Below are 13,680 nucleotides of genomic sequence, written 5' to 3' on the forward strand. Positions count from 1 at the left end.
TATCTTCTACGCGACGTGGTTTGACTTCTTTTTGGTACAGTGTGTGTTCTCTATTGCCATCACTGACTGTTTAATAGTCCAGGGATGGTTTAAAGTCGGAGAGAGGTGAGCAAGCTGCATGAGAACACTGAGCTATTCTTGAGGACATCTGAGGAGTATCCTTGAGGTAGAGAGGAAGGGTCCTACAAACGTGCCTACACACACTGGGGGCTGTTTTATTCCTCAATCTCTTTTAGACTCAGAGCCAGACTCACTCCACCTTGGATGAGCTGTGTCTTACCCTGCCAAACAGCGTCTTAAACTCCTGAGCAATTTGCTGGCGCTGAGCGTTGCTTCGGGATGTCAACAGGGTCAGGATGCTGTCCTCATCCGTGCCTGAAATCGGTGGTAAACAATGAAAGCTGCCTCCCAGCCACCCACTTTCTAAACAACCTTTGTAACTATCCCAGAAGTTATTCTGCACTCTTATTCCTTCAATGAGAGCCAGGCAGTGCTGGCGCACGCCTTTAATCCCAGCACTTGGGAGGCAGAGGCAGGCGGATTTCTGAGTTCGAGGCCAGCCTGGTCTACAGAGTGAGTTCCAGGACAGCCAGGGCTACACAGAGAAACCCTGTCTTGGAAAAAAAAAAAAACAAAAAAACAAATACCCTCTATGAAAACATACAGCACAGCTTATACAAAATGAAATGTAAAGTTAAGAATATATAAACTATTATATTTCATATATATATGAAAATATACATACATGAAAAATAGAACTATATATATAAAACATAAATAACCTATATATGTAAAACATATAAATGTAATACTTTGTACAATATATTACAAAGTATTATACATATAATATATAATTATATAATGTATAGAATATATATATATGTATATATATATAAAACCTTCTATTCTCAATTGGACTTAAAGTAAGTGGACAAACACTCCCAGAGTTGTTTGGCAGTCCTGCCTTTCATGTATAGTTACATAGTTACTCCAAAAATGGCTATTCACAAAGCATAATATGCTGGGTATTAAAGGAGATTAAGAAAAGAAAAACCAAGAGCACCAATTGCTCTTCTGAAGGTCCTGAGTTCAAATCCTAGCAACCACATGGTGGCTCACAACCATCTGTAATGAGATCTGACGCCCTCTTCTGGTGTCAGAAGACAGCTACAGTGTACTTATGTATAATAAATAAATAAATCTTTAAAAAGAAAAAAAGAAAAGAAAAACCATAGTTCCTGGCCTCAAGTTATAGATGATTTAGCATAGAAAACACTGGAACAGACAAGCAAGTGCCTTAGGGAATGTCCAAGTGTTACCTGGTCAAAGGAGAGTCTCCTGTCTAACAAACGTAGATAGGAGTTTGGGAGAAGGAGACAGCCAACAGTGTCTTGAAAGGCAGGCATATGGAGAGGACAGGCTTAGAATAAAATACAGGGTTTGCATGCATAGCAGACACCCGGGCCTGGCTGGATCAGTGATATCAAACAGTAATGTGAGATTAGTCTGTTAAAAGGGGGCCTGGGGATGCCACAGGCAACCCCCTTCAGGGCTCAGGTGTAGGAGTCTAAGAGTAGATAAGACAGCTACACAGGAGAACTCTTAGAAAGGTACCAGTGGGGAAGAGGGGAGGGGGTCCGTAAGAGCTTCCTAAGTAGAAGCCGACACTGGATGGGCAGAGCCACTGAGCTAGCAGTTTGCCTCACACCGTGTGCAGGCTGGACAGGTGACCCCCCACAGCACAGAGTAGATGATACTTGCAAATCTAATTCTAGAGAATAAATCTACAAGAAGGTTTAAGATATGGCTTCATTATCTGAATGTATTTGTCCCTGCCCCACCTCCCACCCCCTTATTGCCTTATTTGGCCTTTAGAATTAAAAGGTTTAAGTTACCCAAGCCTTTCATGGCCTTCCGAAGAACTTCTGCATCAGCCCTGCCGTCAAATCCAGGGAAGTCAGTCACGGTGCCTCTAAGAGCCTGAGAAAGGAAGGACTGTATTATTCACACTGTGACCATATCAAAAAGCTGGTAACTAGATAATCCAACCTGACCTTGCTCAAAGCGGTGCTTGGTCTCTAAGTAAATTTGCCATCTGATAAGATCTGTGACCCACTGAAAGGAGAAGCAACCACTTCAGGAAAAGTGACAAGGCCAGCCAAGGAGAGAAGACACCTTGACGCCAGTAACTTCATCAGGGGGCAGCTCCCTCCTCTCCCTCACTGTGATCCTGCCCACGCAAAGCCCCCTGCTTCACAGAGCACATGCTTGCGGGCTTCATTGTGGGCTGTCTCTCCCCATTCAATCTGGAAGCATGTGGAGCTTGTATTAAAATGTGAAGCCCACCCTGAGCACTCAGTTGAAAACACAGCTCTTGGTTCTCGTGGCCCTCGTACTGAGTTCAGGTCCTCTTGCAATTATTCAGCAATTTCTGAAAATACTTGGTAATGTGTGTGCCAGACAAGTACCTTGAAAGATACTCTTTTCTTTATAAGCCTCCTTGTTTCATATTAGAGGATGAAGCCCTACTAAGCTCCTGTGATTCCCGTGACAGGCACATAAGTAACTGAGTACAGCAGAGGCACATAAGTAACTGAGTACAGCAGAGCAGGCAAGTGCACACACTGATCAGGACTGTGCAGATGAACACACACACACATACACACTCACACTCACACATATATGAAATACACTTGAGAGACTGTGAGAGGGAAAGCGCAGAAGTGGGAAGAAACTGTGGTGGGGGATGGGGGATACCCCAAGACTTAAAAGTTGCCTGTAAAGTTGCCAAGATCATAAAATAGACAATTGCAGGGGTTGCAGCATGTCTCCTGTCAGCACGCATACACACACAAGACTAAAGTGACTTATTACTCCAGACAACATGCTACAGTGGAACGAAAAAAGCATTACGTTGGATAGACAAATCAAGACAGGAAAAGTCTACAAATGCCACACAAATAGTAAAGGTCTGATCCTGCAGCCAATGACGACCGCCACAGGCAATGGCCCAGGAGCAGTGTTGCCTCTGCTCAGCACTGACTGACAGCGGTGGGACAGAGGAACAGGCTCTATGAGAGTGTGGCCAAGAGGACTGCCAGAGACGACACAAAGGGAGGGAAGGAGGAGCTGAACAGATGCAACTGGCAGGGACGTGGAGCGGGAAGTGGCAGGAATGGGAGTGGGAGCCGATGGTGCTGGTTTGGAATTTAGACCTGGGCAGCCCACAGCAGGCACTTGGCGAAAACGGAAGGCCATAAGTGACAAGGTCATACAGGTGACAGCAATGCTGTTGGAGGGAGCCAGTACCTCAAGTCACATTCAAAAGTCGGGGAAAGAAGGAAAGAGGGGTGACTGGGATCGGAAGGCAACAACTACCTGCTTCGTACAACACTAGCCCAGGTGCTGTGTGGGTGCACTGTGGGTGTCTCAGAGAGACTCCAAGTGACACCAGCTAACAGTTTAGCAAAGCCTTCACGAGCAACAAGTAGGAGTTAAGACTTGACTCAAGCCAAGGGCCTGTGGCTCCTTAATCATGAGGTGTGGAACCACCTCCCAAGGCAAGAAGACAGGGAGAAAGAGGGTCCCAGGATGTCCTAGTTAGGGTTACTATTGCTGTGATGAAACATCATGACCAAAGCAACTTGGGAAGGAAAGGGTTTATTTCACTTACAGCTCCATGTAACAGTTCATTATCAAAAGCAGGAGGGGCAGGAACTCAAGCAGGGTGGGAACCTGGAGGCAGGAGCTGATACAGCACCCATGGAGGGGTGCTGCTTACTGGTTCCCATGGCTTGTTCAGTTTGCTTTCTTACAGAACCCAGGGCCACCAGCCCAGAGATGAGGCTGGGCTCTTCCCCATAAATCACTAATTACGAAAACTGGCTTGCTTACAGCCCACCTTATGGAGGCCTTTTCTCTACTGAGGTTCCCTCCTCTCAGATGACTCTAGCTTGTAGCAAGTTGGCAAAGGCTATCCAGCACACGGAAGAGGGGAGGAGGGGACAGAACAAAGGGTGGCCCAGAGATGGCAACAGAAGGGTGTGGCAGATGGATCCCCGTGATAGACAAAGTATGCTGCAAGACAGTGAGATGGTTTGGCTCAGGGAGGTCACATTTCACAAACAACAGTTTGTAAATGCACTTTTTAAAAAGACTTATTTATTTATTATATGTAAGTACACTGTAGCTGTGTTCAGAAACTCCAGAAGAGGGAGTCAGATTTTTGTTTTATTTTGTTTTGGTTTTTTTTGGTTTTTTTTTGTTCGAAACAGGGTTTCTCTGTGTACCCCTGGCTGTCCTGGAACTCACTCTGTAGACCAGGCTGGCCTCAAACTCAGAAATCCGCCTGCCTCTGCCTCCCAAGTGCTGCCACCACCGCCCGGTGGGAGTCAGATTTTTAAGGATGGTTGTGAGTCACTATGTGGTTGCTGAGATTTGAACTCAGGACCTTCAGAAGAGCAGTCAGTGCTCTTAACCACTGAGCCATCTCGCAAGCCCTTGTAAATGCACTTTAGAAGGAAATACTGATCTGATCTGTAAGTTATGAAGAAACTGCAGACAGAGCTAAACACGGGAAGATTGAACAAAAGATAGAAGTCATTTGTCTCAAAATATACATCTGATCCTAGGGACTGGAGGAAACTGCTTGACAGGTGTAAGGCAGGAAAACATCCATAAAGATTATACTACTGGCTAGCAGAAATAACTTCCAGCCACACACTAACAACTTTCTAGAGATCAGGACATAGCTGTGCTCTACTCCCTACAGGGCTAGTAAAGCCACGCGGCAGCAGCAGATCAGACGTGAGTCATATGTGTGAGTAATGTGGACGGAACCCTAGTTAGGGCTCTGCCTGCCCCTTGCTACCCACACAAAATGCAATCCGATTCTGAATGACTCATTGGGAGGCCCCTACTTCCTGAAATCCCCATAGTCTACCAAAATAAGCCTCATCCGTAGCAGCTTTTGGTCCTTCATCTCTCACCAACAATTTCCCACAAGAAAAATTTATGACACTTGCATACATAACATCTGTTCACAACACAAAATTCACTTTTTAACTCTCATCCAGTCTTTAGTGTAATAAATCTGTTGCCTAGAAAGGTGGGGAAACAGGAAAACAGAGTTCTGCGCTCTCTCCCAGTGAAACAGGAAGGTCTGATTGGATGAACAAACTAAAGGTCCACTAATATTTCCTGTGATAAGGCACCCTACTGATAAGAACAAGACATACTTATCACTGAATTAAGATGAGGCAAAGGTAGGCAGAGCTCTGTGAGCCAGCCTGGTCTACAGAGTAAGTTAGTTCTAGGACAGCCGGGGCTACACAGAGAAAGCCTGTCTTGAAAATAAAACAACAGCAAAGAGAAAAAGAAAGGAAGGAAGACAGGAGGAAGTTAGGGAGGAAGGAAGGAAGGAAGGAAGGAAGGAAGGAAAGAAAGAAAGGAAAAGAAATTGGATGGTCAAGAACAGACGGCAAAGTGAGCCTGACACAATTGAGCATTACAAAAGGAAATAAACACAGGGAAAAGGTCAGGCTTTTAACGGGACCCAGGGGTATGACACATCTAGGTCAGACACATGATCTCAGCCCTGACCCTGTCCAAGCTAGAGTCATCAGAGAGAAAGGAGCTTCCATTGAGGAAATGCCTCCATGAAATCCAGTTGCAAGGCATTTTTTCAATTAGTGATCAATGAGGGAGGGCCTAGCTCATAGTGGGTGGTGCCATTCCTGGGCTGGTGTTCTATAAGAAAGCAAGCAAATCAAGCCATCAGAAGCAAGCCAGTAAGCAGTATCCTTCAAGGGCATCCGCTCCTGGCTTCAGAATGCTAGTCTGTTTGCATTCCTGTCCTAACTTCCTTCAATAATCAACATTGATATGGAAGTGTAAGCTAAATAACTCCGTTTCTCCCCAACTTGCTTCTTGGTCCTGGTGTTTCATCACAGCAATAGAAACCCTAAGACAATGACTTAAAATTCTGTTAGTTGGGCTTTGGGGGAATGCCTATAATCCCAGTAGTCTGAGACAGGAGGAGCAAACGTTCAAGACAACAGAGTGACTTCAAGGATAGTCCAAGCCACTTAGTGAGACCATGTCTCAAAAGACAACATAGAAAAAATGCTGCTGATATAGCTCAGTAGCAGGGCATCTGCTAGAGTATGGGAGGCCCTGTTCCGTCCCCAGTGCCAGGCTTTTTTTTTTTTTTTTTTTTTTTTTTAAATCTTTGGTGTATATTTCTTTGCTGTTGTATGTTTTGATTTTAACCTTCCCTGCCAGTGCAGAATGTCTTCCATTGGCAAACATGAGTAAATGAAAGAAACACAGTGTGCTCTTAGAAGCTGCCGGCAGTAAGGGAGGTGTCTCCACTGCTGATGTGTGCAAGAGCTTCAGCCCCCATGAGGTAGGTGAGAGCCTGCTGCTTCCCCCAACTATCCTAAGGAGCATTGTGTGAACACCACTTGGAAAGCAGCCACAGCCAGCCAAGCCATTTGCAAGATGATCAGAAAACAACCAGGTTTATAGCGGGGTCAACAGACTCAAAGCTTTATTTCCTTGTATATTTCAGAAGCACAAATCTCATGACTACAACTTAAACTATGCTAAGGTAGAAGCATTTTAAGCGCTGTTTAGTTATAGAGATAAATAATATAAAAATCAGCAGAGGCATGGGAGGACTTGGGGAGTACCTTGCTGTTCAGTGCAAGTGCAGGGAATTGAAACACTTTTCAAAAATTCTGTGTATGAGTGTCTGACCGTGTGCATGCATGTGCCCCACACAAGTGCCTAGTGCCCACAGATGCCAGAATAGGGCATCAAATCCCTTAGAACTAGAGCTACCTACAGATGGTTATAAGCAGTGTGGATACTGGGAAGGAAACCTGGATCCTCAGCAAGAGCAAGTACCCTTAACCATCTCTCCAGGCCCCAGTAAAGCTTTTCTTTTAATTTATGTGTATGCATGTGAACCTATGTGAGCACATGTGCGCCAGAGTATGGGAACCCACAGAGGCCACAGTTAGACATCGGATCCTCTGGAACTAGAGTTAAAGGCAGTTATGAACTGCCTGCCTAATGTGGGCACTAATTACCTTAATATTTGATAGGAACTCAAATTCAATAAATCCAGCTCTGTCTTCCCTGTACAAACCTAAACTCAGCAAGCCAGCCATCCTGACCTGCACCTAGCCCCTCCTCAGGCCCCTCCTCAGTCACACATCCATGTGGTCTCCTTCTCCCATTGGTCCCTCCTCTCTAGGCCCAGCTGTGCCCTGCACGGTGACTAACACCCTGCATGGTGACTAAGGCCTGTCTTAGAACCTGGAGGCTGATACAGGAGGATTGTTGTGAGCTCAAGGCAAGCCTGTGCCTTGCCCAAAAAATAAAATAAAATAATAATAAAAATAAAGTCCTTGCCACTGCCTAGTTTAATTCCCTGGTGGTGGTGGTGGTGGGGCACTCCCTGGGATTATTGGAACAAGTTCCCTAGTGATCCAGTTTCCCTTCCAACTCCAACAAGGCTATCCCTCTTCTACAACCTCCAGGAATGCAGCCACCATGCTAGCACCAGAATACTCTGCCTTAAACACAAATCTGGTCCAGGCATACTCAGCTTTAATGGCCCTAGAGGGGCTCTCCTATCTCCCTGGTGTCCCTTTCCAGACAGGGCACCTTTCACCTCCCTTACTATGGTCACTCTGGCAGAGCTACTAAAGTTCCAGCCTGCCAGATTCTCAGCCATGCCCTAAGCATTTGCATTTGTTCCCACTGTGGCTACTTACCATGCCTCCCCTCCTTTATCCTACACAAATAGTGCCAGGCAAAGCCACCTTAAATAAGAGTAATACCTATTTCCCAAATGTATCTCAAGTACCAGCTAATGCATTTGAAGGGTTTGGCAAAGCACCGATTCTAGCAACAACTCTTAAGTCACAGCTCCCATTATGCTATCCAGTCTCACAAGACCCGGGACAGAGCGGGGAAGCAAATACCCAAACGGTCCGCGAGCACACACAAATGGAAAGTAAAGACAACAGAAACAAGCATCCCGAGAAATGAAGCCATGGCTTACATGTTTGCATACTGTGTGAGCTATTAACAGAAAGAAAGGGTGGATCCAAAACATATTTAAAGCAAAGACCTTAGGAACACTAATTCTAATTCAACTAATACACTTGTGCAACTGTAGAATAGTAGACAGTTATACTACTAAAGTGTGTTTCAGAAATGGACCTACGATTAGAAATATATGTACTGTTTTGAACTGTCAAGTCATTAACAGAAGAAAGTCACAATCTGCACATCTCTAGGTCACTTAAGCACCAGAAGAGGTCTTCCAAGGAGCTCAGGTAAGCGATAAGGAAACCAGGCCTTGCTAATGCCAATGAAGGGTTCAGCGGCTTGCAGAGCAGCCAAGTTGCTTTCTCAGAATCCAAATGAAGCCAGAGTCAAAGGCATCGGGATCTGCACCATACTGAGCCAGGGAATCAGGCCATGGGTAACAGGCAACCTTGACCCAGGATCCCATGGTGAACAATGGAGATAACCAACCTGAGATGGAAATCCATGTCCACAGATTCCTCTGTAATGAACTCAGAGAACATGTACTTGTTTACTCGGACTCTGCCAGCTCTACTAAGGGCCTCTGTAAATTACTGTTATGAGCCCACAATTCTAAACCAACCCTAAAATTTTCCAAGCAACTCATAAACAGTTTAAATACGTACCACAGAGGTAACTGATATTCTTGGAGTTTCTACTGAACATCTATACAGTCCAGTTTTTGTCTTCATGACATCCCTACTGTAGTGAATATGTTAACTCTTTAAGGACAGCAAAGCCAGCTGGGTAGTGGTGTGCACGTCTTTCATCCCAGCACTTGGGAGGCAGAAGCAGGTGGACCTCAGTGAGCTTGAGGCCAGCCTGATCTACAGAGTGAGTTCCAGGACAACCAGGGCTACACAGAGAAACAATCTTGAAAAGCACCCTCCCAAAAAAGAAAAAAAGAACAGCAGATTGCTCAAAATTAAATTCTTAAAATTTGATTACCTGAAAATGAAATCTTTAAACCAAATTAAAATTTATGAAATGGTTCATCTGTCTATGAAATACAGACAACTTTTTTTCTAAATCAGAGAAAACAGCCCATGACCTTTTAAGCATTTAGAGTAAATTGGAATACCTATTAATTTGGCTGTGGCTAGACAGTGAAATGAAAAACTAAGTGCTATTACATGGAGCGCTGATGAGATAAACCCTTTCCTCCCAAGTAGCTTATGTGATGATGTTTCATCACAGCAACCGTAGCCCTAACTAGGGTAAGTTGGTACCAGGATGGTGGGGCTCTGCGGTGGCAAATCTGACCATGTTGTTTTGGGGGAGAGTCATAGAACTTTGGAACTTTGGGCTAGAAAAAAAACAAAACAAAACATTGAGTGTGCAAATCTTGGTGAGTTCTTCTGGGAGAACCTGGGAGCTAAGAATGTTGCACACAGTGCAGACAATGCAGGTCTGGGCTGTGGAGTTTCAGAGGAAAGCTAAGACTCTACCCGGCCGTTTGAGTTAGGAATCTATGGTTCTGTTCAACTGGGGCTGAAGGCTCACTCAGCTGTGAAGAAGCAGAGACCAGCATCACTGAGGGCAGGTCGTCTAGGAAGTGGTTTCTACACAGAAGCTCTGCTCCAGAGGTGGCTAAGGGTGTATCGAACGCTGGCAGCTGAACTTGGTAATGTAAGTCACCCAGGTGGTACCGGTTTTAAGGCAAGAAGGGGTCATGAAGGGGTCATGGAGAGAAACTGAGGCTTGGCACTGTACCAGGGCTGGAGTCCTGAGGGAACTCAGGAAAAGCCACTGGTAAAGTACAGCCCAAGAAGAGCAGAAGACCCCAACATTTTTGGAGATGCCAGTACAATGGAAGACCACCAAGAACAGTGGCAACAGTGGAGTGGAGCCAGCCAGAGCTTAGAAGACAGGCTGTATGTGCTGCAGAGGGCAGAGCTGGAGAAGTGACCCAAAGACCTATGGAGGAGCCTAGAAGATCCTGACAGACAGCCCTCGTTTAACTCACTGGGTCACAAAACGAGACAAAACAAGACATGAATGTGGAGAAGGGACCTGCAGCCAGGAGGCAGGGGTGGAGGGGTGGGAGGGAGATATAAAAAAGGAGTAAGAGTAATCAGAGTATGTCATATGCATTCATGAAATTGTCACAAAGAAATTTAATTATAAAAAACAAAATATGTAACTGAAAAACATATATACATATATATGGATCCAAGGTATCTACTTTTTTTGCTCTTGTTGGGTATTTTTCTTTTTACTTATTTATTTATTTTTCATTTATTTAACATCCCAACCACAGTTTCCCTTACCTCTTCCTCCCCCTGCCTACCCGCTCCACCCCCCACCCCTTCTCTTCAGAAAAGGGCAAGCCTCCCATGGTGACCAACCAGCCTCAGCTTATCAAGCTGCAGTAAGCCTAGGTGCACCTTCTCCTACTAAGGCTAGACTAGGCAGCCCAGTTAAGGAAAGGGTCCCAAAGGCAGGCTAGAGGAGTCAGAGACAGCCGCTGCTCCTACTGTTAGGAGTCCCACATGTAAACCAAACTACACAGCTCTTATATATGCACAGATGGCTTGAGGGTAAGGTTGGGGGATCTCTGAGACAAGCTAGAAACTTGGAGCAATGGAAATTCCCAGGAATCTATGAGGGTGGCCCTAGCTAAAACTCCTAGCAACGGGGAATATGGAGCCTGAACCGGCCATCTCCTGTAATCAGGCAAAACTTCCAATGGAGGAACTGGGACACACAGCCAGACACAAAACCTTCAACGTACAATTTGCCCTGCCTACAAGGTGTGCAGGGGTAAAGACAGAGTAGAAAATTTGAGGGGCTGGCAAACCAGTAACTGGCCCAACTTGAAACCTATGACATGAGCGAGAACCCACCCCTGATACTATTAATGATTCTCTGTTATCCTTGCAGACAGGAGCCTAGCATAACTGTCCTGAGAGGCTTCACCCCGCAACTGATGGAAACTGATACAGAGACCCAGAGCCAAACATTAGGTGGAACCTGGGGAATCCTGCAGAAGGGGAAGAAAGACTGTAGGTACAAAGAGACGGTCAGGGACACTACAGGAAAACCCACAGAATCAGCTAAGCTGGCCCATGCAGGTGCACAGAGACTGAACCACCCCGAAAGCATAGAGTGTGCATAGGACTGACCTAGGTCTTTCGTTTTTTCAAGTCATGGTTTCTCTGTATAGCCCTAGCTGTGCTGGAACTTGCTCTGTAGACCAGGCTGGCCTCAAATTCACAGAGATCTACCTGCCTCTACCTCCTGAGTGCTGGGATTAAAAGAGTGTGTCACCACCCGTCTCAACCAATTCTTTCTAGTTCAATTCTTAGCAAGATGGTCATGCTCATAGTCTGCCTAAACACCTGCCTCTGTATTTTTGTACTTGTATAAATGGTGCAGTACCAACACAAGTAAAAGTAAATTATTAATATAGGTACATAATCAAAGTTCATAAACATGAAAAATTGCTGTAGTAGGAAACTATTTCAATAAGGAAGAGGCATTAATATTTAAACAGTACATTTTTAATTGCTGAAGCACACACCTCTGAGACAGAAATCTGATACCATTAATCTCCAGATGTCATGGAATGCAAGTCTCTGGTTCCTATCCCCTTGGGTCAACAAAAGTCCTTCCAACAAAAGAAACTCTGTGAAACCTAACATAAAGCCCCAGTTTTCCTAGAAATCCAGGAATCCAGAGGAGACATTAGACAGCAAAATGCAGCTATAGCCAGGTTTGGGGGGTGCAGACCTGTAATCCCAGCACTTGGGAAGTCAAGGCAGGAGGGTCAAAGTTCAAAGTCATCCTCAGCTACATATTGAGTTCAAGGCCAGGCTGAGTTCTTTGAGACCTGGTCCCCAAAACTACTAAGGAGAGGGAGGGATAGCATTTATAAAATATGGATGGACATACTGCACCACCAAATGCAAGATACAAAACACTATCCTAATCTGAGATATTTTAACAAAATAGTTTACTTTTGTGCTTTCCAAAAAATTACTGACAAAGCTCCAGAAAAGCTCAGCATGCTACAGTGTTTCCAATAGTATCTTGGATAAGGAGTGGAAAATAATTGGATTGAGAAACTGCAAACTGGCTGTGGTGGCACGTTTGTCATCTCCACACTTGGGAGGCTGAGGCAAGGGGATATCAGAAAAAGAGGAAGCCCACCATTCCAAACCAGCCTGGGCTGCACATGGGACCTTGTCAAGACCAAAACACTGGAGATATCCCTGGGAAATGTACAAGATATTTAAGAGTAAGGCAAATGGGCAAAGATAGAGGGGATTGTTCTGTGGGGCTTGCTAATCATCATATCTATCACCACACCAACAAATGAAGATAAGCTCCTCAGAAGAGAAAGCTAAGGCCACCAAAATATATATATATATATATACTTTATTGCTGAAGAACCTAAATCCAAGGTCCCCGTGAGGTAATATGAGGGACTATTCATGTGCAAACCCAGAAGAATGGCAACACTGTACACTGTACAAACTTGATAGCATTAGCATTACCAACTCATCTTAATCCCTGCACTGACTCTTGGGAAGAGCCATGAAATATTATCCAATGGTACTACAGCAACCTGACTAGTGAGCTGGTGAGAAAGGGAAGTGGGGGGAGGGAGGGGAGGGGAAAGAGAGAGGGAGGGAAAGATTGAATGTAGGGGTGTGTGTGTGTGTGTGTGTGTGTGTGTGTGTGTGTGTGTGTTCAGGCACACTGAGTAGGCTGAAACACCTATTTAAAAGACTGTCCAGCCAGGCAGTGGTGGCGCATGCCTTTAAATCCCAGCACTTGGGAGGCAGAGGCAGGCAGATTTCAGAGTTTGAGGCTAGCCTGGTCTACAGAGTGAGTTCCGGGATAGCGAGGGCTACACAGAGTAACCCTGTCTCGAAAAACCAAAAAAAAAAAAAAGACTGTCCGGATCCTGAACGGGTCATTTAGATTGGCAAGATGTACGAAATTAGTTTCGTTCAGGGTGAAAAGCTTTCTTATTTTGTTTGTTGAGACAGTCTGTTAAAGCTTCGATGACCAAAGATGACCTTTAACTCCTGATCTTCTTGCCTCTACCTCCCAAGATGTGGGATTCCACATATAACTACCCTGCCTCACGGCGGAATATTTTAAGTATGATAACTTATTCACATGACCAGCTTTGAAAAAATTACTAAATAAGCTGGGCAGTGGTGGCAAAGGTCTTTAGTTCCTGCCCTCAGCAGAGGCAGTCTGTGAGTTCCAGGCCAGCCAAGGCAACACAGAGGAACCCTATCTTGGAAAACAAAACAAAACAAAAACTAACTTTTCTTGACAAATATTAGGCTATCTCCTAAAACAATAGCAACAAAACCCTATTAGGTAATCAACTTCTGAAAGAATCCCAAGGCAAATTCAATTCAGAACTCGTTTTGCGAGTTCATTACTTTGGAAACCCAGCTTTTTGGTTCAGTGCCTTTAGCAGAAAAAAAGAAAGAAAGGGCACAGTTGGTTCCTTTTAAATAAATTTCGCCTTGCGCTGGAAAAAGCTCCCCTGAAGCACCATGGAAATCGCCCACGCACACCCAGTATTCAAGCACAGGAAACTGCGGGAAAAAT

At 44.9% G+C, this 13,680-nt stretch overlaps 1 protein-coding gene across 1 annotated transcript in view; it reads right to left on the reverse strand.

Moving 5' to 3' along the window:
- Positions 1 to 13,680, reverse strand: part of Anxa5 (annexin A5) — a 28,966-nt gene that overhangs the window by 14,378 nt on the left and 908 nt on the right. The window contains exons 3-4 of the mRNA XM_031376629.1: positions 1,896 to 1,980; positions 281 to 375 (exon numbers count right to left, since the gene is read on the reverse strand). Coding sequence (XP_031232489.1) covers positions 281 to 375; positions 1,896 to 1,980 — 180 coding nt within the window. The remainder of the gene's footprint in view (positions 1 to 280; positions 376 to 1,895; positions 1,981 to 13,680) is intronic.

Source organism: Mastomys coucha, unplaced genomic scaffold (assembly GCF_008632895.1).
Source record: "Mastomys coucha isolate ucsf_1 unplaced genomic scaffold, UCSF_Mcou_1 pScaffold17, whole genome shotgun sequence".
NCBI lineage: Eukaryota > Metazoa > Chordata > Mammalia > Rodentia > Muridae > Mastomys > Mastomys coucha.